The 25,219-nt window shown below is 43.9% G+C and overlaps 1 protein-coding gene across 2 annotated transcripts in view; it reads left to right on the top strand.

Annotated features, from left to right (window-relative positions):
* Positions 1 to 25,219, top strand: part of BMP2K (BMP2 inducible kinase) — a 130,975-nt gene that overhangs the window by 31,945 nt on the left and 73,811 nt on the right. For both annotated transcript variants that reach the window (XM_069978104.1, XM_069978103.1), the window contains exon 2: positions 23,533 to 23,651. In XM_069978104.1, the coding sequence (XP_069834205.1) occupies positions 23,533 to 23,651 (119 nt within the window). The remainder of the gene's footprint in view (positions 1 to 23,532; positions 23,652 to 25,219) is intronic.

Below are 25,219 nucleotides of genomic sequence, written 5' to 3'. Positions count from 1 at the left end.
GGTAAAAAAGTACCAACTCAGACATTTTTATTATTGAATTTTCAGATAGATTTTATAATTGTTCCTCAATCAATAAATTTTATGTGCTGTGAATCTAAGGACCTTATTCATAACAACCAGAAAAATCCTTTCTCACATACAATTAGTTTCCTCCATATATCAGTAATAAAGCACTGGCCCTATTAGATAAGGGTGGTCGGGGAAAAGTTGTCGGTCACTATTTGATAGTTTGTTTCTAAGCTGGAAGAGTCCATTGTGTGGGGGGAGATCTGTTCTGTTCTCTTCCTGGATGCTGGGTGATTGTATATGAGCAGCAGTGTAATCTGAAGATATCCTGTGTAATATAGAGGAGGAGGAGGGGATGTAGTGTAGCAGTAACCTCTTTCCTTAGTGTGGTATCTTCTCTCTGGGAAAAGATTGTGTTTTTCTTTAGTGTGCTATGGCTGCAGAAGGCTGTGTGTGTGTGCATGCACTATGGCTGCAGTTCCTGTGGGGCCACGTTGGTTTAGGAGCCCAGATGCTGATAGACGGCTGATAAATCTGGGCCTATGTCTGACCCCTAAATCGCTATGGCTGACCTCTATATCACTATTTTGACCCTATATTACAAGGATTTTGCATTGTAAGCAGTTTTTCTTTGTGTATGGCAAACTTTTATTAAGAAACATAGAAGATTGTCAGCAGGAAAAAAAAACACCTGCTCCATCTAGTCTAGTGTTAAAGGGGTTATCCAGTGCTACAAAAATATGGCCACTTTTGCACCACTCTTGTCTCCAGTTCAGGTGTGGTTTGCAATTAAGCTCCATTTACTTCAATGAAACGGAGTTTCAAACACCACCCAATGTGGAGACAAGAGTGGTGCAAAAGTGGCCATGTTTTTGTAGCGCTGGATAACCCCTTTAAGTTATTCAGGACATGGAGGCTGAAGACTAGCTGCATCAACTGCACACACACAGGAGAAGCTGCTTTATAACTTTTCTCATTCCCTCAGAAGTCACCCCAGATCATGTACATGGACATTACACAGAAGCTGCTGAGCCAGATCTATTTTACAATCGTGTCATAAAAAACTCCCCTGGTGTCCGGTCATTTATAAAAGAGCTTGAGTCGGTCGGAGCTGCAGCTTACCAACTCCACAGCCCTTTTTCTGACAATCAGTTTGTATTTTTTTCCTGCACAAGATAGATAGATAGATAGATAGATGATAATCAGATATATATTTAATTTTTTTTAATTTTTTAATTTTATTTTATCTCTAATTATGGTTTGACATCATTGTTTAAGGTGAGATCCCTGGTTAGAAAACTCTGCTTATTAATTCAGTTTTTTTCCATGGCAACTATTGATATCTGTGATGGTTTTTAATCATGTTGATGTCTGTGATGTCCTTGATGTCCTTTTAGAGCTGTTTGGATCTACAATTTTGTGGGTGCACTATAAATATGTCCGCTCTTTTCATTTTGGGTTATCCATGGTTTCCTTTAAAACGTCTATGGGACCAGTTTCCTGCAAAGTGTCGTATAGAGCAGTGAGTTGAGAAGTGAAGCTCTCAGCCAGGCACTACTCCCAGCTATGATGTTCCCAACTAGGGATGATCTGAACCTGCCGAGGTTCAGTTTTGTACGAACCTGAACTCTCGGCAATGATTCTTGCTGTCTGCCCGCTCCGTGAAGAGGTTGGATACAGTGGGAGGACCGCCTGGAAAACTGGGATACAACCTATGGCTATGGCTGTATCCCAGTTTTCTAGGCGGTCCTCCCGCTGTATCCACCCTCTCCACGGAGCGGGCAGACAGCGGGAATCATTGCAGAGAGTTCAGGTTCGTACGAACCTGAACCTCGGCAGGTTCGGACCATCCCTATTCCCAACCTTTTCAAAAATTTTGACAAAAGTGACAGTAACGCTACAGATAACCCTTGTAATATTCTAACACAACTCAGTTCTGATTGTGCTTACGTGACCTAACAATGATATACAAGTGGAGTGACTTTTAGCCATTGGAAAACGGCAACCTGTAGCACACCCTAAAAACATGCAAAGTGCAAAAAGCATTGAACAATAACTGCTTGGTTATTAGAGTATGCTGAACGAGTAAGATGGAAGGCTGCCATTTTTTTTCTCTAGCATATTTAACCGCCTTTTATTTTTTTTATTGGACAGCAGCTACAATGGCATTATGTTTATTATATGTTTAATAGGGGAACTTAGCACTTAGAGGTTCTCATTACAAGTGGTTGCTTAGTGCGTTGTAGTGTTGAGTACAATTAAAACTAATGCAAGTCCTCCAGGCTAACTTTTTTCAATGCCTTTTCATTTAGCCAAAGGCCTTGAAATCCAATCCACTTATGTGTCACAGAGCGTTTTGAAGAAAGTTCTCAAAATCTGGAGATTACATTTCAAAGTGGTTTAATCCCCAGCTTTCATGTGTCATGGGGCTCACTCACTAATTTACTTTTCCAGTTAGCAATAAAAAAGAGAACCTCTTTGCATGGTGCGGTATATGATGGTGCTTTATACTTGGATTCATGTGTGCAGAGCGTATTATGTCCCTCTCAGAAGTAAAAGTCCTGTGGTCTACAAATTAGATTGGTTCACAGGAAATGAGTCATGTGCCTGCCAGAAGGGCACAACTGACTAAAACCAGTTTTATTTTATAGGGTTAAGTGTCAGAAAATAAAATTACAAAGTGGTCAGCTAAGTACAATCGGGTTCTAAGTAATAATTAAGAGACCGTCAACAAAAGGATCTATCTGCGATGAGAGAGTAGAGGTCCATAAACAGGACTAACTGTAGTAACAGCCATTAAAAGGGTGCTCCAGTGAAGTTTTTTTTTTTTCCAATTAACTGGTACCGGAAAACTATATAGATTTACATTTCGCTTCTATTTAAAAATCTTCAGTCTTCCAGTACTTATTAGCTGCTGTATGTCCTGCAGGAAGTGGTGTATTCTTTCCAGTCTGACACAGTGCTCTCTGCTGCCACTTCTGTCCATGTCAGGAACTGTCCAGAGCAGTAGCAAATGTCCATAGAAAACCTCTACTGCTCTGGACAGTTCCTATAATGGATAAAGATTTCACACTGGAAAAAATACACGTCTTCCTGCAGGACATAAAGCAGCTGATAAGTAGTGGAAGACTTTTAAATAAAAGTGAGTGATAAATTTATACCTTTCTGACGCCAATTGATATTTTTGCTGGAGTATCCCTTTAACTTACCTTTTGGTTGTGTTTTTTAGGGCTATGTCAGTAAACCAGAACACGGCACGGTAATATGCGCAACCCCCATTCTGATCAAATTGGGGTCACGCACATTACCGCCTGTGTGTTTCGTCTCCGTGGATACCCTAACTTCCAGCCGCCGAGTGGGTTTCACAACTGATCATGGCGGTCAGCTTTCTGACTGGTATTCTTTAAGTAAAACTAGTTATAATCCTTCTCTAGTCATCCCAAGGCAGACATGTACAGTAGCGTGTAGGTCAGACCTTGGCCACATTTTGTGTTCTTGCATTTGACAGAGTACAGTATAAACATGAATAGAATGATTTTGAAATGCCAATGTTTGATACATTTGTAATTCCCAAAGTAATCTGTGTTTGATAGATCAAGCAGGTTTTTAGGAAGTAAACAATAGTCTATTATTTCTAGTCCATTTAAAAGGAATATGGGGATTATGCCTACATGCCAAGTCTCCTCAGTGATCAGTACATTGCCTGGAGGTTCGCCAGCATGAGAGGGTTACGAGCAGCTACACAGGTCAGATGAAGGTAATACTGATCACTCCTAGAGTCCTATAGAGCAGGAGCAGCTTCCTAGCATCTCTCTGCCCGAATAGTGGGAACAGGAGAAGCGCACCTGCTTTCTGCTCTCTCTCTCTTCTCTGGCTGAACACTTGACCTGTCATTCTGTAGTTAACCCCTAGCCTAATTATGGTTATCGGTGTTAGTGTTGGCTATAAAATGAGATCCTTTTGTCTATAAGGGAAGCTTGCTTTACATCTAGGGATCAGCATGTCTGAAAAAAACAAACAAACAAGGATAAATATTATTGAAAATGTAAGGTGTCCCTGTCACTTTATAAACAGTTGACATGTCCTTAAAACATATCATTTTTATTGGTCATGGTCCGGTTCTTCAGATTTCAGATGTTGTAAGTTACAGTAGCTATTTAAAGATATATTTTTGAATGTGTTTTACTTTTAATTTTTAGTAATTGTCTAGATTGAGAGAAAAGAGCCACAATTGTCCATGGGTTGTGTCTGGTATTGTTCCCATTTACTAGACCAATGGACATAAGGCAATAATTTGCCTGGTGATTCAGAAGTTAAATGTAACCTGGATTTTCTTTTCCTGCATTTAGCTTATAGCCATTTCTCACAAATGAATTTACAGCTTTATTTTGCCCACATTCTGATCCAAGCAGTTTTTTTTAACACACTAAAAAAAGCACATCAAAACTTATTGTCTGAACCAAGCCTAAAGTTGTGTTTACATATTAGACGAAACTCACCTGAATCTGCCTCTATAAGTCTTTATATAGTCTCTATAATACTATATAGTGTTCACAACAAAACCCAGTATACCTAAGTCAGTATTACCAATAATACCAATGTAAAAGGGACAAAGAATACATTCTGACCATATTACTGAATAATATACCACCACCATGAGTACCACAAGAATACCACTGTACAGTTACCAAATTATACAGTCACACCATGCCAACACATACCACCATTATGTTCTATGCAGCTGCAGATTGTATAAACGATTACAGTGCAGTTACATGCAGTGACTCAGAGGTCACATCTTCACCTTCCCTTTTCTTCTCCATCTTACCAATAAACACTTCCAGCCATGACCTGCATGTGCAGAATTTGCCAAACACAATGTTCTTTTCCTTTTTCCAGCACCTTCTACACCTCTATGCAAATTCAATCCATACTGCACTAAACAAAAAAAAGCCCTATAGGGCCTTCCTTGTAATGTTTGTTCTGCGATGGAAACCGATAGCACAGATATGCATATATCCGTTTTCAGATCACACATGCAGTGCATACTTAATCTAGTGCTCTGCTGTGTGATCCGGCACGTCGCTCTCCCCCTTTCCTGCTCTCTGACCGCCATTCCTGCCTCTTCTAGTCTCAATCATTCTGGAGGCCTGCCAGAGAACAGGATGGGAGAGAAGGATGCCGGATCACACAGCAGCGCAGATGATATGTATGCACTGCTTGTCTGATCTGGAAACTGACAGCACTGATATAAACATATCCTTGCTGTCAGTTTCCCCTTGCTATTGGCTTGCACATTTTCTGTTAACACAGGGAGATGTGTTGCTAATAACAATAAATTTTAAAGCCGCCCAAAAGATGCAGTCAGCCGAGGAGTGTTTTTAGCGGCACCCCTGGCCGGTAGTCGGCCTGTGTAAAAGGCCCTTAACCGATGTTCCCAAAAGAGATAAAGGGTCTAGTGGGGTTTGGAAGCTTATACCTGCAGACTTGGTGGTGTGTGGGGGGAGGTATACATAAACATTAACTAAACAGTTTGTGGATATGACCACATTTTCAGTACATTTGTAGGATGATGTAATTACGTTCATGGTAAAAATCTGCATGACTTCCTTTGTACCATGCTACCACTGTTCAAAAGGGCAGTTTTCTTTTAAGTGTTAACACTGGCCTAGGTAATGAGATTGACTACAATGATGGGATTCTGGTCTTAATTAAAGTTTCATTATAGCATTAGTCTGCGAGGAAATAGGCAGCCAGTATAATGAATTGAAGCATGTCCGCAGATTCCCATTGTCTCTGGGCCTGTTGTGTTTGCCAGTTGTTGGTTATTCATATGGAAGGTAAGATTGCAGAAATGAAATCAGATAAATTAAAAGTCCAATGAAATTAGGTTGTGTTGGCCTTGTCTTTTTATCATATATCTTGTGAGATTAGTGCAGTAATAAGATCCTATTACCCAGTTTGAGTGATCGTGTTCGGAATGCCTTGTAATTTTATTTCAGCCTATGCAGAGACAAGGTTAGAGCTGCCGTTTCAAGAGAAATGCACTTAAAAGCGATGAGCTTATGTAATGGAAATGTAGGTTAAGTGGCCTTGTTGCTGTAGTATTTTTTTTTCCCTTGTATTTATAATAGGCTTACGAGAACACTGAAGCTAAAAATCAAGCCATCTGACATAAAGTCCAGGAGCTTGAATTATATTGGTGGCTAGACTGTATCCATGTTTTCCAGGTTGCCAGGCCACCGCCGCACCCTCTCTACTAGCTCCTCTATTCAGGCAGACGCCGGAGCACACATGCCAAAGTCCGGTGCCACCTTCTCTTCAGCCTCTTGTAGCGCCTTACCCGGCTGTGTTCTTTCTTCCTCCTGCTCTGCCCGCAGCCTACGTCCCCACTTCCTAGGGAGCATGCATCGGCTCTTTAAAATTTAAAGGGGCATTGCGCCCTTAACTGGTTAAAGCTTTCTGCCTATGTGTCTCCAGCTGCAACTCCCCTGCTGCCGCTAGCAAGCCAAGCCAGGAGTAGCGACATATGGGTACCTGCCACAGCAAGTCTGACCCTCCTTGCGGTAGGCTCTGGTGAAAACCAGGGACCCCTTAGGGCCCTATTCCATAGACAACGATGTAAACGAGCGCCGATATGCTAGATAGGCGCTTGTCTACTGGGCCTATTCCACGGCCTGACAATCTTTTAGCGAGTGCTGCAGGGACATTGTTACCGATGTCCTTGCAGCTCTTGTTTCATACTTTACCTCACCAGGCTGCAGGTCTTCTCCTTCTCCTCAGGTCCTTTGCCGCAGCAGTTTCGGAGCAGCCTGTCTGAACTGACAGACCACTCAGCCAATTACTGGCCGCGGCGGTCCCGGCCAGTGATTGTCTGAGTGGTCTGTCAGCTCAGACAGGCCGCTCCAAAGCTGCTGCGGCACAGGACCGGGAGAAGGAGAAGACCTGCAGCCTGGTGAGGTAAAGTATGATATTTTAAAATCGCCTGCCGCGCACCACTATTCCACGTAGCTATGTGTGGGTGGCGACCAATGATTTTAGGTTTGAACCTAAATGAACGATCAGCCAATGACAACGATCATCAGCTGATCGTTCTCTCTAGTCCACAGAACGATAATCGTCCGAATTGGGCCATTTCGGTCAATTATTGCTCCGTGGAATAGGCCCCTTAGACTTTGCTCCCTGGTTCAGCTTTTCCATCGCTAGGGGTGGCTCAGTGGATCTTCAACTCCTGCCGTTACGATTGTGGGTTGATTGTGTCCCCATTTTTGGAAATGTAAAGGTCGGACTCCCAGGATCAGCTTGTTATTCCCTATACTATGCTATGATAAGCTGAGATGAGATGGTAATACTGCTTTTAAAGGGGGTTTCTATCCAGGTCCCCTTTTTACAAAGGGGGTGGGTGAAAACAATATCCACTTACCTCCCTGGCTCCAGCACTGCCGTCTGCATTCTGCTGCTCCTATCCCCAGTGTGTGGCTGCTTCCTGGTCTTGAGATGGGATGTCAAAGGCTCTCTCAGCCGTTCAGTGGCGGGACAACACTACAGCCACTGAATGGCCGAGGAGGCCTGCAATATGACATCTCAAGACGAGGAAGCAGTTGCACACTGGGGACCAGAACAGCAGAATGCAGACTGCAGTGCTGGAGCCAGGGAGGTAAGTGGATATTATTGTTTTCACCCACCCCCTCCTCATGCAATGCAAAAGAGGGGATCTTGGCTGGAATACCCCTTTAAAGGAGGTCTATACAAATGTCAAATTCAAAGGAGGTCTTAAAAAATTAACTATTCGTTAAATCAAGTTAAAATAATTTTGTTTTCCTTAATTTTTGGTGTTTTTCTAATTTTCCATTTTACTTATATATTTTAAAACAATCCTGAAATCCTTGCAGTCTCAGGTTGTCATACACCTTCAGTAACTGTCAACCAAACACAATTGTTTGGCCTACAGTAATCTCTCCTGTATTTCCCACACACAGGAACTGTTCCTGCAGTGGCTTATCTCACTGAGAACAAAAGGAGTCAGACAGTGATTTTCCATCTCTGGTTTGGCTGACAGAAGTATGGCATGTATGGGGAATTTTAGCCTAAATGTGTCCTATATGAATAAGGTCTGGGTATGTTCATTTTGGGGATGGGGGTAGAGAGAGCAAAAATTAATATAAGACACAGGCATAATGACTGTCCATATAATAATGCACTAAAAATAAAATTGAAAAAAAACCCCAAAACATTACAATCTGAAAATAGAAACACAAAAAAGAACGTTTCATCTGGCTGTAATCAGTAAAAAAAAATCTAAGCGACACATTTACTATGAATGTAAAAAATCATAAAGTGTTCTTATTCGTCAGCAGGAAACTTTCTTTTAAGAGTTACATGTCTCTTTCATGATTTAGGAGCGACCCTTATGATCTTTAAACTTCTGAGCGCAGCAGCTTTTCTTCAGAAGACATGTGGTTCTAGAATTACAGGTCTTATTTCTGGTTAAAATGGATGGTGTTTTTGGTCAAAGACGCTAAAACCACAAGAATGTTCCTTTTGTAAGTTTGAAACTTCATAAATGCTCATTTTACTGTTTACTCCAAGTTCATACAATCGACTTGTTATACTGTTTTTACTTCCTATAGTTAAAGGGAACCAATGAGCATGGTATGGTTCCCTGCTGCACAGTATAGCTCTGCTGTGCAGCTCCCCGAGGCTACCAGCCACATCTGCTTGACCGCAGGAAAAAGTAGTTTTATTCTGACACGCAAGGACGGGAGAGGGGAGGCAACTAGTCATCTGGGCAGGGAGCCACCCGTGACTAGTCACAGCTCTCTGCCTGTCAGAGCACTCTGCGGGAATGATTGAGTGGTTAGTGGCATCTCTGCCTGTCAATCATTCCTTCAGAGCACAAGGATTTGGCAACATATCCCTCAAAAGTTATGGGGCAACCCCCCCCCCCGCCCCCAAGAAATAAAAACTGATACAATATATGTAACCAATAATGGTTCCTATAAAAACTACAACTTTTCCCACAAAATACACGGCCCTTTACAGCCACACATAAGAAAAAATAAAGTTATGACTGATGGAATGTTTTTTAGCCTTTTTCGATTCCAAATTAGTTCTGACAATGAGTTAACACATTGCAGTTATGCACCAACACATTATTTAATTCTACAATAAAAATGACATTTCTCCTGAGTGTTTTTCCAGTTTTAATGTAACGGTTAAGTGGTTAAAGAGGTATTCCAGCAAAAAAAAATAAAAAATAATTCTTTCAGATTAACTGGTGTCAGAAAGTTATACAGATTTGTAAATTACTTCTATTTAAAAAATCTCAAGTCTTCCAATACTTATCAGCTGCTGTATGTCCTGCAGGAAGTGGTGTATTCTTTCCAGTCAGATACAGTGCGCTCTGTTGCCACCTCTGTCCTTGTCAGGAAGTATCCAGAGCAGGAGAGGTTTTCTATGGGGATTTACTACTGCTCTGGACAATTCCTGACATTGACAGAGGCGGAAGCAGAGAATACTGTCACAGACTGAAATGAATACATCCCTTCCTACAGGGCATACAGCAGATGATAAGTACTGGAAGACTGGAGATTCTTTAATATAAGTAAATTACAAATCTATATAGCTTTCTGAAACCAGTTGATTAAAATTTTTGCTGGAGTTCCCTTTTAAATGACTACAATACTTGAGTAATACTGTATAGTTTGGCTTACCTGACTGATTGCTTTATTATTGCTATTTTATATTAATCAAAATTTATTTTAATATGTTCAATCTGTTAATCACCCAGCTTGGTACAATAAACCGGATATTATTTCCAATAAAAACAAGAACCATAGCATGCACAGTCTGTCATCTTTGATTCTGAATGGCCGATTTAGCCTGTTAATTTTAGTATATTTATTTATTTTCAACCTCTAGATGCTGTAATAACTGTTAATTATATGCATCCAAGTTGAAAATATTATGTTATGTCTTTATATTTTCAAAACGACACGATTTTACACTTCACAATACAATGGTTTTAAAGTATTGCACGCTCGCTGAAGTATTGCACGCTTGCTGGTCTACCTGCTGGGCAGAACAAATGTAAACACTCCATGCAGAATTGATTCTTTTTTCGCATGAAAGAAATATGCAGGTGTTACTGAGAGCAAGCCTGGGCGATTTCACTAAATTTCTCATATGCTGTGTGTACTGAGCATATATATATACGTGAACACACCTAGGCAATCTAGAAAAACTAGCTCTCATATAACCTCTGTAAATAGTGGGACTTACCTACAGTTACGGTAAATAGCCATTTTAGTTTTCTTTCTTCACTAAGGCCGGGTTCACACTGCGGTTTTGCAGTCTGTTTAACGTATGTGTTTTATAAAAAAAATGGATGCAAAAACAGATGCAATTGTGTGCAATACGTTTTAGATCTGGTTTTTCCATTGACTTCCATTATAGAATAAAACAAAACTGATCAACTGATGTTTTTTTTTCTTTTTATCGTACACAAAAAAACATTGTTGACCACGTTTAAAGATGGATATGTTAAGCAGACTGCAAAAACGCATGTATCAAATGGAAATGCATGTAAGATGCTGTTTAAATCTTTGTATCTCCAGTAAGGCATGGAACGGACGTGCATAATGGGATCTGTTGTGGGGCCACTGGATTTTCAGGTTTAATGCAAAGATTTCTGTAATTGAAAATCAATCACATACAGTGGTGTAACTATAGTCTTATGGGCCCTGGGGCAAATTTTGGACTTGCTATCTCTCCCCATGACAGCATTGTTGGGGGGCACCACCCCCAGACAAACAGCAAATATAAGTCAAATTTCTGTATACTGTTATCAAACAAAACCCAGTATATACAAAATTCTATCTATACAGTGACCATATAGGGATAGGTAACAGTTCTACGCAGGTGCTCTGAAGATTGTATAAATGATTACAATGCAGTTACATATAGTGACTTAGAGGTGACACCTTCTTTCATTGGAGTCAATCACCTTCCAATTCCATTCTCCATCAGACCAATAAACACTTCTGGCCATCTAGCAGAATTTGCCAAACACAATTTTGGTTTTCACTTTTCCAGCACCTTTCACACCTATGTGCAAATTCCCCATCAATATTGCCCAAAACAAATAATGCCTCCTAGGGCCCTCTATGTGTCTCAACACAGTAGTTACTGCCCTTTTTGTGCCCCCTCACAGTAATTAGACCCATTGTGTGTCCTCACACAGTAGTATGGCTCCTTTTAAGTACCTCCACACTAAAAATAGCTCCCCCACTCAAATAATACTGCCCCCCCATTACGCTAAGAAAAAAAAAGCCAGACTAACCTACAGTATGTAATGTTATATACCTTAGTGTCAAAATAGAAAATTTGCTAATTATATTTTTCTGCTTGTAAATAAAGATATAGCATAATTCCCATTATATTTTTGTCTTTTTTTGGACACAGAGTATTTGACTTCAAACACCAACGGTACTCAGAAGCATGCATTTGGCAGCCATCTTTTCCAATCCTTACATAATAATGAACATTTAGGAGCTTTTTTTTTTTAAGAGTGTGAGCGAAATACCCCTTTAAGGCAATTAAATTATTAATTACTGCAATAAAATTATGCAGCACTGCAGTTATGATGCATTTACATTGCATTACTGCATGTGTAAACACAGCCTCAATCGATTATTCTTATAGCGATCACATGATCAGGGACCATACAGATTGGTCCCTGATGTCTACCCAGTAACACTCTTGCGTGTGAAGCTCCTGAGCTTTTGCTATATGCATGATATGCTTGGGCTTCAGGGACCTATTTAGTGTTATGGTTGATCAGCGTATGGTAAATCTTTGCTTTTATTGCAATTCTCTAGTATATTGTTTCAAGAAGGCACTGCCACTTTAAGGTGACGGAGCTTTTGGTAATCCCTGCACTATTGGAAACGTTTTCATTTAGCATATACATTGATCAGAACTATAGGATCTCTTTTGTTCTTAGATCTTCTGTATTGGATTGTGCTGTTGCTGTGTGTTCTTTGCCTGAAAGGTGATCTGGTTTAGACCAGTTGCAGAAGGAACACACAGACCCTTCCAGTGACTGTGTTGCTGATACTGACAGGGGCCTGTGAACGCTGCAGTTTACTTAGAGGCCAAGTCACAATGGATAAGAAACATTCTTACAATGACCTAAGAAAGGAATCCTGATGTAGCTGCCTCGGCTGAAGTGCATATACTTTACACTGTGACCTTATAGTTATAGAACACGATTTCTTTGGAAAAGTCATCCAGAATATGCTGTCCTGTTTCCTGCAAGCCCATGGAGGTTTACATTAATCTTCATAGAGTTTGATATGGTCAAACCTAGAAAATCAACAGGGAATTTCTTTTGTGGAAGTGCTGGTATTGTGGCATCGGCATGTGTAGACAGCTTCTACACCCTGAAGGGGAAACAACGGTTAAATATTAGGCCGTCTAGTGTTGTCACATCCTTCTTGCTGCATCTGTTGCTAGGTTACCGTGCAAACCAGGTAAAAACACAGGTATAAAAAGCGACAGTACCATAATAGCAAAAAAGAACACGGAATAAAAACAATTGTTTAGAAGTCTCTAGAACTCTCTAATGGATGACAAGAGTGCTCAGATGGGATAAACTCTTAGGGCCCTATTTAAAAAAAATAGATATACAGTTCAAATTTAAGCGACAATCTGTTTTTGTGTATGCGGGCAACGATCCAACGACTAACAAAAATTTGTTCTGGTGTCAGTGATCGCATTTATTGAGCTGAATAGAAACTCGTTCTTAATCGTTCGCAGTTCTTTTGGTGTATGTGCACATTGTTGGTTTGTTATGGCGATCGTTCGTACACTAGAGTGTAACTAACCTCTTTCATTCCATGTATTATGGTGAAGGATTTTAGGTTGTTTGCAGAAGCGCTGGTTTGTGGTTGTTTATCGTTAATCAGAGAAAAATTATACACTTTGTATAATTGGACCCTTCGGTTTTGTGCACACTGGAAATCGTTGTTGCAGTTGTAATGTAAATCATGGTTTGTAGGCCCCTTTCACACTTCATCTGCTGTATGTCCTGCAGGAAGTGGTGTATTCTTTCTAGTCTGACATAGGGCTCTCTGCTGCCACCTCTGTCCATGTCAGGAACTGTCCGGATCAGAAGCAAATCCCCATAGAAAACCTCTCCTGCTCTGGACAGTTCCTGACATGGACAGAGGTGGCAGCAGAGAGCACGGTGTCAGACTGGGAAGAATACACCACTCTCTGCAGGACATACAACAGCTGATACGTACTGGTAGACTGGAGATTTTTAAAGAAGTTAAAAATCTATATAACCTTCTGACACCTGTTGATTTAATTCCCCTTTAATTTGTGGCTATAACAGGTTGTAAAATACAGGACAGAAAGGTGAGCCTACCCTTGACATTTCTGTCACATATTACATGGTTTAGTTTTCTCCTCTTGGGAAAAGACCGCTGTGTGAATAGAGCCTGAGAGCAAATATAATGAAAAATAACAGCAGCAATAAAAGACAATAAATAAAAGGGATAGATCATAGCTTCCAGCAGGTGATACTGTGATGATGCACACTGATATTTGCTGTCCTTATTGATTTGTAATTTAATAAAAAAATAAAACTTATGTCTTTGATTTACTGCTGTTCTGTGTGTTTACCATGGATACAAGTGACAAATGATACAACCTCCAGGGACACTAGAATGCTTTGCAGTCTATGATATTTATCCTCGAAGTACTGTATAGGAAGCATTTCCTTGTAAGCTTGCATTTAATACAATTGCGTACAATTATCGCAGGTCTATTCACTGTTGCATAGAAAAGATTAGTCATGTCAAAGTAGTCTATTCTGCATCACTGTATGCCACAAGTGGCCAGTTAAAGTCATATAGATTAGTAATTTACTTCTATTGAAAAACCTCCAGTACTTATCAGCAGCTGTATGTCCTGCAGGAAGTGGTGTATTCTTTCCAATCTGACACAGTGCTTTCTGCTGCCACCTCTGTCCATGACAGGAACTCACCAGAGCAATAGCAAATCCCCATAGAAAACCTTTCTTCCTATAGACTATATAGAATACTGTACATACATTAATATAATGTTAGAAAAAAAATCTATTTAGTTTTTAAGCTGTTTAGCTTTAGGCTGAGAAACTACCCTCTCACACGACTCATACAAGTGAATGGGGTTTCCTTATTACTACCGAGCGGCTGCCACCATGCAGTATTTATTGTTTATTGTGCAGCAGTGATCTTTTACTGTTGACCTTTTGATGTCATTTGAACCCATATCCTGCGAGTTATGCATAATTAATTTTTTATTGTTGTTCATACCTGATGCTTGCGCTGACCCATTGCCGAAACATGTCGTATTTTCAAATAAAACTGCTTCATGTTACTTCATTAGTACTTGGCGTTTATTCAGGAAAGCCTACTACACCTGCAGTTCTATGCAGGTTTGGTATTAAAGCGACTCCACCACAATCTGTTCACGAGGGACAGAGAGATTGTGCCAGCCTAATGCATACACACTCTAGGCTACGCCAGTTTGGCACAGGGCTGCAAGTTTATAAGTTGTTTTTTAGGACAATAACTTCATCACCTGCCGAACGGACCCCAGGACAGATCTTGGATTAAAAGCAGCTATCTGAAGGTACAGGTGGTTTGGGGGGGACAGATTGTGGGTACAGAGTCGCTTAAAGAACACAGAAGGCATTATTGAATAGCCCTGGGCACCTTTTAGGGCCCCCAGTCTGTCCATATAAAATCATCAGCCTGGTGATCACATTTCTCCGGTTGGTTGGTGCCTTCTCTTTAAGAGCATTGCATTCAGCCTTGACTAATGTGCAGAAGGGATGCAGCAGCCGCCTTCCTATGGGGGATTGTGCTCATTGTCATGTACTGTAGACTGTGCAGGAAGAGTAACATCTGAAAAACGGACACATCACAAGCTGACACCAGGTTACACTATGCTTTCTGAACTGTCACCTACTGACCTATTAAAATAAAAAAGGAAGGAAGGAAACCTGATGGACCTATTGTATACTAATAGGGAAAAAGAACGTGTCATAATGAATTAGTGAAAGGTATCACGACAGAATATACAAATCTGCCTTGGTAATATTTGGTAATATGACAGCTGTGTCCCCATCCTGATACTGTACTGGGTAGAAAGTCCTCTCATTTCAACCCACTGCTACCTGATCAACTCTGCTGGTGATCGGACACCTTCCGGCTCTCCTCTGTTGCTGCTCACATCGGGGACCCTATAGAACTGCGGAGATCCTCCTGTGGAAGCGAGCAGCTCGGCCTTATCTTCTTTCCCTGCTGCCGGAGGACTGAATGTGAGCGAGGCTGCGGTGTCCTCCTACTTCAGTGTTCAGGCAGCCTAGATTCTGCATGCACAGACATAACCCAAACAGTGAATGCTACAACTCCCTTGGGCCTTATCAGGAAATCTACCGTTGCTGCTGCGCACATGTAGCCGCAATATTGCTTACATGAGGTGCTGGATGGTGTATGACCACTGCTTCCCTCTGACCCCCTAAGTTAACCCCTTTACCGATAGAAGTACCAGCACCAGCAGGTTTGCAGCCGCCTGGTGAGTTGTTTGTGGAGGGAGAGGTAATGAATTAACCTCTTCTTTACTGGTACAGTCTTCTTTAGTCATACAGAACACCTTCCCTACCTTTTTTGGGTTGTGGAACGAATTATCTGCATTTCAGTTATTTTTTATGGGAAAATCTGCTTTGATATATAAGTGATTTGGATAAGAAGCACATTCCCAAAATGAATTATGTTTGTAATGCAAGGTTTCACTTTATAGTACAATGCAAGGGACAATCTCTGTCACTTGCTTTAGGAAGAGACTTTTCTAGGTATGTATTATAGAGCAGAGACTGTGCTCTGTGAACTGTCCTTATATCATGTGAGGCACCGTTTTATTAACAGGCAAGTGATTTGGTGTACAAGGAAACATTTATTTATTTTTTTTAGTATTTTTATTTTTGTTTTATTCAGAAAATTCTACCTTTTTATAGTTTGTTGTCTGGGTAAACTTAATTTTTTTTTATTTATTTATTTTTTTGTTCCAGTATTGAAGAAGTGTGGTATGAAGCTAACAGTGTGTCCTTTGTTTCCCGCTCAAGTAATGTGCGGCCCGGGGAACATGCTGTGAAGCTGCTAGGGACAGTTGTAGCGTGCTTGTGAACACAACAGATAAGCGCTCAGCTCTTTTATCACATGCTCACTTTGAGATGAATAGACATTCTTGTACCGAATAAGAAGTAACCCAGTTTCACTGCAGCTGACTGAGCCGCAGTATTTGATGATGTCTCGACCTAAAGTATTCAAAGCTTATCGACGCAGTCAACAAATCAACTCCTTATATCTGAAATACATGCTCATTCTTAAGAAAACTTTTAAAGGAGAAGTTCGGCAAAAATATTTAGCAAAGTATTGTCCCCCACCAATATACAGTTATTACTAGAAATGCACATAAAGTGCTTTTTTCCCTGCAGTTACTGCTGCATCAAGGCTTCACTTCCTGGATAAAATGGTGATGTCACGACCCGACTCCCAGAGCTGTGCGGGCTGTGGCTGCTGGAAAGGATGATGGCAGGGGAATGCTCAGTGCAGGGGTGATTCTAGCCTCTCTGCTGCCTGAGGCGAACTATAGAATGACGCCCCCCCCCCCCCGTCAATCCGCCCACATTATAATCCACTACTGCCCCCCCCCCCACTGCTGTCCCCAATAAACATAATGTTTGGTTCCTTGCTGCACAGAGGATGTCAGGAGAGGAGGAGGCTGACTTTATAGGAGAGGTCCCAGCAGCACAGAGGATGTCACGAGAGGAGGGGGCTAATCCTATAGGAGAGGTCCCAGCAGCACAGAGGATGGTCAGGAGATGAGGGTGCTAATCCTATAGGAGAGGTCCCAGCAGCACAGAGGATGTCAGGAGAGGAGGGTTGCTAATCCTATAGGAGAAGTCCCAGCAGCACAGAGGATGTCAGGAGAGGAGGGTGCTGATCTTTTAGGAGATGGTCCCCCTCTTCCCCCCTTATAGATGGTCCCCCTCTTCCCCCCTTATAGATGGTCCCCCTCTTCCCCCCCTTATAGATGGTCCCCCTCTTTCCTCCCCTTATAGATGGTCCCCTCTCCCTTATAGATGGTCCCCTCTCCCTTATAGATGGTCCCCCTCTCCCTCACCCCCTTATAGATGGTCCCCCTCTCCCCCCTTCCCCTTATAGATGGTCCCCCCTCTCCCCCCCCTCCTTATAGATGGTCCCCCTCTTTCCCCTCCCTTATAGATGGTCCCCCTCTTCCCCCCTTATAGATGGTCCCCCTCTTTCCCCCCTCCCTTATAGTTGGTCCCCCTCTTCCCTCTCTCCCCCCCTTATAGATGGTCCCCCTCTCCCCCCCCTTATAGATGGTCCCCCTCTTCCCTCTCTCCCCCTCCCTTATAGATGGTCCCCTTTCCCTTATAGATGGTCCCCCTCCCCCCCTTATAGATGGTCCCCCTCTTTCCCCCTCCCTTATAGATGGTCCCCCTCTCCCCCCCTTATACATGGTCCCCCTCTTCCCCCCCCTTATAGACGGTCCCCCTCCCGCCCCTCCCTTATAGATGGTCCCCCCCTTTATAGATGGTCCCCCTCTTTCCCCCCTCCCTTATAGATGGCCCCCCCCCTTATAGATGGTCCCCCTCTTTCCCCCCTCCCTTATAGATGGCCCCCCCCCCTATAGATGGTCCCCCTCTTCCCTCTCCCCCCCTCCCTTATAGATGGTCCCCCCCCTTATAGATCGTCCCCCTCTTTCCCCCCTCCCTTATAGATCGTCCCCCTCTTTCCCCCCTCCCTTATAGATGGCCCCCCTTTCCCCCCCCCCCCCTACCTTATAGATGGTCCCCCTCTCCCCCCCCCCCTGCACAGCAGATAAAACAAAAACAAAAACAGCACACAACTCACCTGCCCTCCGTTCCCCCGTCGAGCCTCTCTGGTCTGGTCCCGGCTGATGTGCGGCTGCCCGGGGTGTCCCGTCCTGTCCCCGGCAGCGCGCGCATCACAGAGCTCCCCGTGCGCCTGTGCCTGTGACTTCCGGCGCACGGGGAGCTCTCTGATGCGCGCGCTGCCGGGGACAGGACGGGACACCCGGGCAGCCGCACATCAGCCGGGGACTAAGGCTGCATTCCCACGTTCCGTGATCCTGACGGATCACGGACGTGGAATGCATGTACTGGAGCCCCCCCGCCCCCGGGAAGTATCTGTAATGAGATGCTGTGAGCGGGGGGGACTGTATTCATAAGCGCCGCGCTGTAGTATCAGCACCGCGCGGCTGATTTAGTACAGCGCGGCGCTTATGAATACAGTCTCCCCTGCTCACAGCATCTCATTACAGATACTGCCCGGGGGCGGGGGGGCTCCAGTACATGGTACAGTCAGGGCCGTTTTAATACATTGGTGGGCCCAGTGCACAGCCCTCAAGAGTGGGCCCCCCCTTACCTTTCTGCACATTGTATAATGTACTGAATTTGCCCCCACACTGTATCAAGAGCCCCAATACATACAGTAGTTACCTTATAACACTATTTCCACCATTCAGTGATTACATATTACATAAAAACTGCACTAAACAAAACAGAAAGATATCACCATTGATACCATTACATAATACCGCCACACCATGACCCCTATCAGTACAAGCCTATAACAGAGTGAAGTTACATCCAGTGACTCACCGGAGGCGTCTTCTTCCGATCAGAGTCTGTCACCTTTTCTTTTTCTCTCCATCCAGCGTGGGCCACCTTGAAGTCTTCTCCTGGCTGTGAATCTTCTCTCCAGAATCTGCCAGACAAATATTTTAGGCTCCAACACATACAGTAGTTAGGTCCCTTGTACCCCTATACAGTAGTTACACCCCTCTGTACTCCTACATAGTTACACCCCTCTGTGCCTCCATAGTTTTAAGGTGTCCCTGTAGTATATAGACCCTCATGTGCTCCTCCAGTTATATACAGCCCTCCTGTGCGCTCCCCCATTAGTATATAGCCCCCCTGTGCACTCTCCCCAGTAGTATATAGCCCCCTGTGCTCACCCACAATAGTATATAGCCCCCCTGTGCTCTCCCCCAATAGTATATAGCCCCCCTATGCTCTCCCACAATAGTATATAGCCCCCCCTATGCTCTCCCACAATAGTATATAGCCCCCCTGTGCTCTCCCACAATAGTATATAGCCCCCCTGTGCTCTCCCACAATAGTATATAGCCCCCTGTGCTCTCCCCCAATAGTATATAGCCCCCCTGTGCTCTCCCACAATAGTATATAGCCCCCCTGTGCTCTCCCCCAATAGTATATAGCCCCCCTGTGCTCCCCCTCAATAGTATATAGCCCCCCTGTGCTCTCCATAATATATAGCCCCCCTGTGCTCTCCCCATAGTATATAGACCCCTGTGCTCCCCAATAGTATATAGCTCCCCTGTGCTCCCCCAATAGTATATAGCCCCTGTGCTCCCCAATAGTATATAGCTAACCTGTGCTCCCCAATAGTATATAACCCCCTGTGCTCCCCCATAGTATATAGCCCCCTGTGCTCCCCCATAGTATATAGCCCCCTGTGCTCCCCAGTAGTATATAACCCCCTGTGCTCCCCATAGTATATAGCCCCCTGTGCTCCCCCATAGTATATAGCCCCCTGTGCTCCCCATAGTATATAGCTCCCCTGTGCTCCCCCATAGTATATAGCTCCCCTGTGCTCCCCCATAGTATATAGCCCCTGTGCTCCCCCAAAGTATATAGCTCCCCTGTGCTCCCCCATAGTATATAGCTCCCCTGTGCTCCCCAATAGTATATAGCCCCCCTGTGCTTCCCAATAGTATATAGCTCCCCTGTGCTCCCCAATAGTATATAGCTCCCCTGTGCTCCCCCATAGTGTATAGCCCCCTGTGCTCCCCCATAGTATATAGCTCCCCTGTGCTCCCCCATAGTATATAGCCCCCTGTGCTCCCCCATAGTATATAGCCCCCTGTGCTCCCCAATAGTATATAGCCCCCCGTTCTCCCCCATAGTGTATAGCCCCCTGTGCTCCCCCATAGTATATAGCTCCCCTGTGCTCCCCCATAGTATATAGCCCCCTGTGCTCCCCCATAGTATATAGCCCCCTGTGTCTCCCCATAGTATATAGCCCCCTGTGCTCCCCAAAGTATATAGCTCCCCTGTGCTCCCCCATAGTATATAGCTCCCCTGTGCTCCCCAATAGTATATAGCCCCCTGTGCTTCCCAATAGTATATAGCTCCCCTGTGCTCCCCCATAGTATATAGCTCCCCTGTGCTCCCCCATAGTGTATAGCCCCCTGTGCTCCCCCATAGTATATAGCTCCCCTGTGCTCCCCCATAGTATATAGCCCCCTGTGCTCCCCCATAGTATATAGCCCCCTGTGCTCCCCAATAGTATATAGCCCCCGTTCTCCCCCATAGTATATAGCCCCCTGTGCTCCCCAATAGTATATAGCCCCCGTTCTCCCCCATAGTATATAGCCCCCCTGTGCTCCCCAATAGTATATAGCCCCCGTTCTCCCCCATAGTATATAGCCCCCCTGTGCTCCCCAATAGTATATAGCCCCCGTTCTCCCCCATAGTATATAGCCCCCTGTTCTCCCCCATAGTATATAGCCCCCTGTGCTCCCCAATAGTATATAGCCCCCGTTCTCCCCCATAGTATATAGCCCCCCTGTGCTCCCCAATAGTATATAGCCCCCGTTCTCCCCCATAGTATATAGCCCCCTGTTCTCCCCCATAGTATATAGCCCCCTGTGCTCCCCAATAGTATATAGCCCCCTGTGCTCCCCAATAGTATATAGCCCCTGTGCTCCCCCATAGTATATAGCCCCCTGTGCTCCCCCATAGTATATAGCCCCCTGTGCTCCCCAGTAGTATATAGCCCCCCCTGTTCTCCCCCATAGTATATAGCCCCCTGTGCTCCCCCCATAGTATATAGCCCCCCCTGTGCCCCCCCATAGTATATAGCTCCCCCTCCCATATAACATTGAAAAAAACAAACACTGTTACTCACCTGGGTCCACGCGTTCCTCTTCTCTTCCCTCTTGTGGCCGCACTTCCTGCGGTCACAAGAGGCTGCACTCCCCTTACCCTCGCGCCGACGCTCCAGTGACGTCGGGCGCTAGAGGGAGAGCGCGGCCTCTTGTGACCGCAGGAAGTGCGGCCACAAGAGTGATGTGACTGACAGGGAGGGAGCCAATGGCTCTCTCTCTGTCAGTGTCGCTGCTGCTGCAGCGCTGAAGCGCCCCAGCAGCAGCGGACGGGGGCAGCGGCGGACGGGGGGGCCCTGCAGGGGGCGCCATGGAGGGGTAAGTAGATTACCCATCCATGGCGCTCCCCCCTGACAGGCTGGTGGCCGGAGCCCTGTGCGACCGCACTGGTCGCAAATAGCACCGGCGGCCTGCTCGGGGGGGGCCCCTTTAACCAGTGGGCCCGGTGCACCGTGCACCATGTGCCCTCTGGTTAAAGCGGCCCTGGGTACAGTCAGTGGCGGATTATAATGTGGGCGGCCGCCCGAACCGCTCATATTATAATCTGCCACTGAATGCCTCCCCCATGAAGATAGCTGGTGGCGCCGCCTGAGGCAGACGATTCAGGTCGCCTCATCATTGCGGCGCCCCTGGCTCAGTGTCCCTCCAGTGCCCTGTGTCCCTCAGTGTCCCCCTGCCATAATCCTCTCCAGCAGCCACAGCCCGCACAGCTCTGGGAGTCGGGTCGTGACATCACCATGTTATCCAGGAAGTGAAGCCTTGATGCAGTAGTAAGTGCAGGGAAAAAAGCACTTTATAAGCATTTCCTGTAATAAGTGTATATTGGTGATTTGTATACGTTTTGCGGGGGGCAATAAAAAATTTCGCCGGACTTCTCCTTTAAGTTGCTGACACTACAAATATATCCATATTTGGTTGTAAAGAACCTCCAGGACCTTCACTTTAAAGGGGTTGTCCGGCGATAAAAAATTATTCACAGAATAACACACATTACAAAGTTATACAACTTTGTAATGTATGTTATGTCTGTGAATGGCCCCCTTCCCCGTGTTTCCCCCCACCCACGCTAGACCCGGAAATGTGGTGCATTATACTCACCGCATCTCATGTCGTCCACGGTCTCCAATCCTCAGCAGTGACGTCTTCTTCGGGAGGCCGGCGGATCTTCCCGAGTGCCGGCCGCCCTCTGCAGCGTCATCCGAAGCTCAGCCGCGATTGGCTGAGCATAACTGTGCTCAGCCAATCGCGGCTGAGCAGCTGATGACGTGGCCGCGTCATCAGCCGCTCAGCCGCGATTGGCTGAGCACAGTTTTGCTCAGCCAATCGCGGCTGAGCTTCGGATGACGCTGCAGAGGGCGGCCGGCACTCGGGAAGATCCGCCGGCCTCCCGAAGAAGACGTCACTGCTGAGGATCGGAGACCGTGGTCGGCACGTGACAGGTAATGTATAGCGCACCACACTTCCGGGTACACGGGTGGGGGTGGTGGGACACGGGGAAGGGGGCCATTCACAGACATAACATACATTACAAAGTTGTATAACTTTGTAATGTGTGTTATTCTGTGAATAATTTTTTATCGCCGGACAACCCCTTTAAGGAGTCACTAGAAGGATTTACACTTCTTACCTTTAATTCTTGGGTTGTGTTTTTACACAAAGTAGTTAGAGGAAACCTAATTTTTAAGGGTTGTAACTTACTGTACATAAAAGATAATAAGAAAATGCATTATACTAACATTAAACTCACAATGGACTCTTGAAGTTCCCCATGGTCATGCTTCTTTACGTTACAACACTATATTAGACTATATTAATTTAGGTTACATTCACACGTTCCGTAGGTCCTTTCATAGCAGCGGACCTATAACTATGGACAGCCCTACAGATGGGCATCCATAGTTGTCTGTAATGCAAAGACCTATGCATTAATGAATAGTGATCCATGCTGCAATGACAGTTTATACTAGGACATGTTGTTTTTTTTTTGTTTTTTTTGGGGGGGGGGAGGGGGGGCACAGATGATGGCCCTTTAATGCTCTTTATTGAAGTCGATACAAAATTGGCAGTACACACCATATAGATTAAGGGCCACAATTAATTACACCATCAAAATTACCACCGTGAACATTTTTTTTTTTTTTTTTTTGAACAGCTGTTTATTTTCACCCATTGTTTTAATTCCACTCAAAATTACGGCTGTATTTTAGTTTTGTGCGAACATAGCCTCAACATTTAGTATTAATATAGCCTTAACATCATCCACTTTTTTATCTTTACTTTTAGGTCTATGGCTTAGGCAGAGTAGTCCTGACAGGATAGCAAGTTTTGTGTCCGATTTCCCAGTCAATCATTATTTTGCGCTGTAAACACATATGACTAGATTTACTGGAATATTATTTGTTCCTTATGCTTGTTGACCTACCTGTGACCATCATTACACCTTTGTTATTTTAGGTGGTTTCTCTACTGTGTTCCTTGTTCGAACTCATGGAGGATTACGTTGCGCTCTGAAGCGAATGTACGTTAACAATGTGCCTGACCTCAACATTTGCAAGAGAGAAATAACTATTATGGTAAGTCATGTACTGTACACTTTATCATTAGAATTTAAACTGGTTTGATAATATGATGTGTATATGTAGAAAGTTGGCTCCATGAAAGGAAAAGAACAACTACTTTACAGATGGTGGCATCAGATCCATTACATATCAACCCGACAATGGAACGTCAGAACAGATATATAAATGAAGCCTTGTTGTATCGGAGTACAGTCTATAAAATAAGGTTCAGCAGCAGGTAACAGGCTAAATTAGTTAGTGATACTGTCATTGCTCATTTACTTCATTTCATCAGTGGACAGTGTCACCTAGGCGGAGCTTCATGGCAGCTGGGCCACATCTCCAATAGAGCCCAACTGCTGTGAAGCTCCACCTAGGTGACTATTTCTACAGATTAAATGAAGCAATTTTAGAGCAGAAAGAAGACACAAAAGTTTTATGCAGGTATATATTAAATCACACATCGAGAAAGGCTGGGTTCACTCAGTGTTTTTGCAGTCGGTTTAACAAATCCAGTTTTAAATGGTTACTTTTAACGTACACAACCACAATGCATCCTTTTTTTAATAATTAAAGTCAATGGAAAAACGAATCCTAATGGATTTCACACAATTTTGTCTGTTTTTGCATCCCCTTTTTTTTCTCTCCATAAAACGTATACATTACATGGACTGCAAAAATGCAGTGTGAATTTAACCTAAAGGTGTGTGTGTGTGTGTTACATATCTCTTTAAAGGGGTACTCCGGTGCTGTCCATAGTTTTCCCACCATCCCTCCGGAGTTTGTTTCCGTTTGAATTTCCCGCTATTTGCAGGTCCCTGAAGCTCCAGTTGGTGTCTTTATTTTTTCTTTGCTTTCTGGTTTGGGCTTTCCCATGATGCACTTTGTCTCCTGGGATGTCAAACTGACTCTGTAGAACTGTTAGATGGCTTACAGCTGAGCTGAGCAACCCGAGTCATGTGAGAAAGGAGGCTGCTTAACAGTGCTTAGAACCGCCTCCCTCTTGATGATGTCATTGTCACAAAATGTCTTCCACAGAGCAACTTGGGGTCAACAGTCATTAGGTTAGAATGAGTTTACTTCACTTCCTGGTGGGGGGTTAAGGGGGGAAAAGATAGGGAAGGGGGCAGATAGGTGATTGAAGCATATTACAAAGTTATATAACTTTGTAATGTGTTTCAATTACTGGGTAAAAGCTTTTTGAAGGAGTACCCCTTTAAGTTCATGGTCAGATGGAGCATGGGACTTTCCTCTATTAACTCAGAATGCCCTGATGGGTCAATGGGTTTTCTTAACTAGACATCTTTCATTTTTAATTTACTATTTAATGACTTGCTGGTAATCCTTTAAGCCACAATGTCCGCACTGAAAAGAAGTACGAACAAATAAATCCATTTTAATATTTGTTGGTTTTTTTTGGAGCCTAAGCAGTACAGTGTAGTCAGATCTATTGATCATCACTGCTGAAACATCACGTACAAAGTACTCTGCAAGTACAGTGCTGTCATTGCTTCAAAGACAAAGGCCTCTTAGAGATCCCCATCAGTGGAATAGCACAATTTAAAGGACATTTAAAAATAGTC

Source organism: Dendropsophus ebraccatus, chromosome 7 (genome assembly GCF_027789765.1).
Source record: "Dendropsophus ebraccatus isolate aDenEbr1 chromosome 7, aDenEbr1.pat, whole genome shotgun sequence".
Taxonomy (NCBI): Eukaryota; Metazoa; Chordata; class Amphibia; order Anura; family Hylidae; genus Dendropsophus; species Dendropsophus ebraccatus.
The sequence above is the reverse complement of the archived record's forward strand: the minus strand, read 5'-3'. Positions and strand labels throughout refer to the sequence as shown.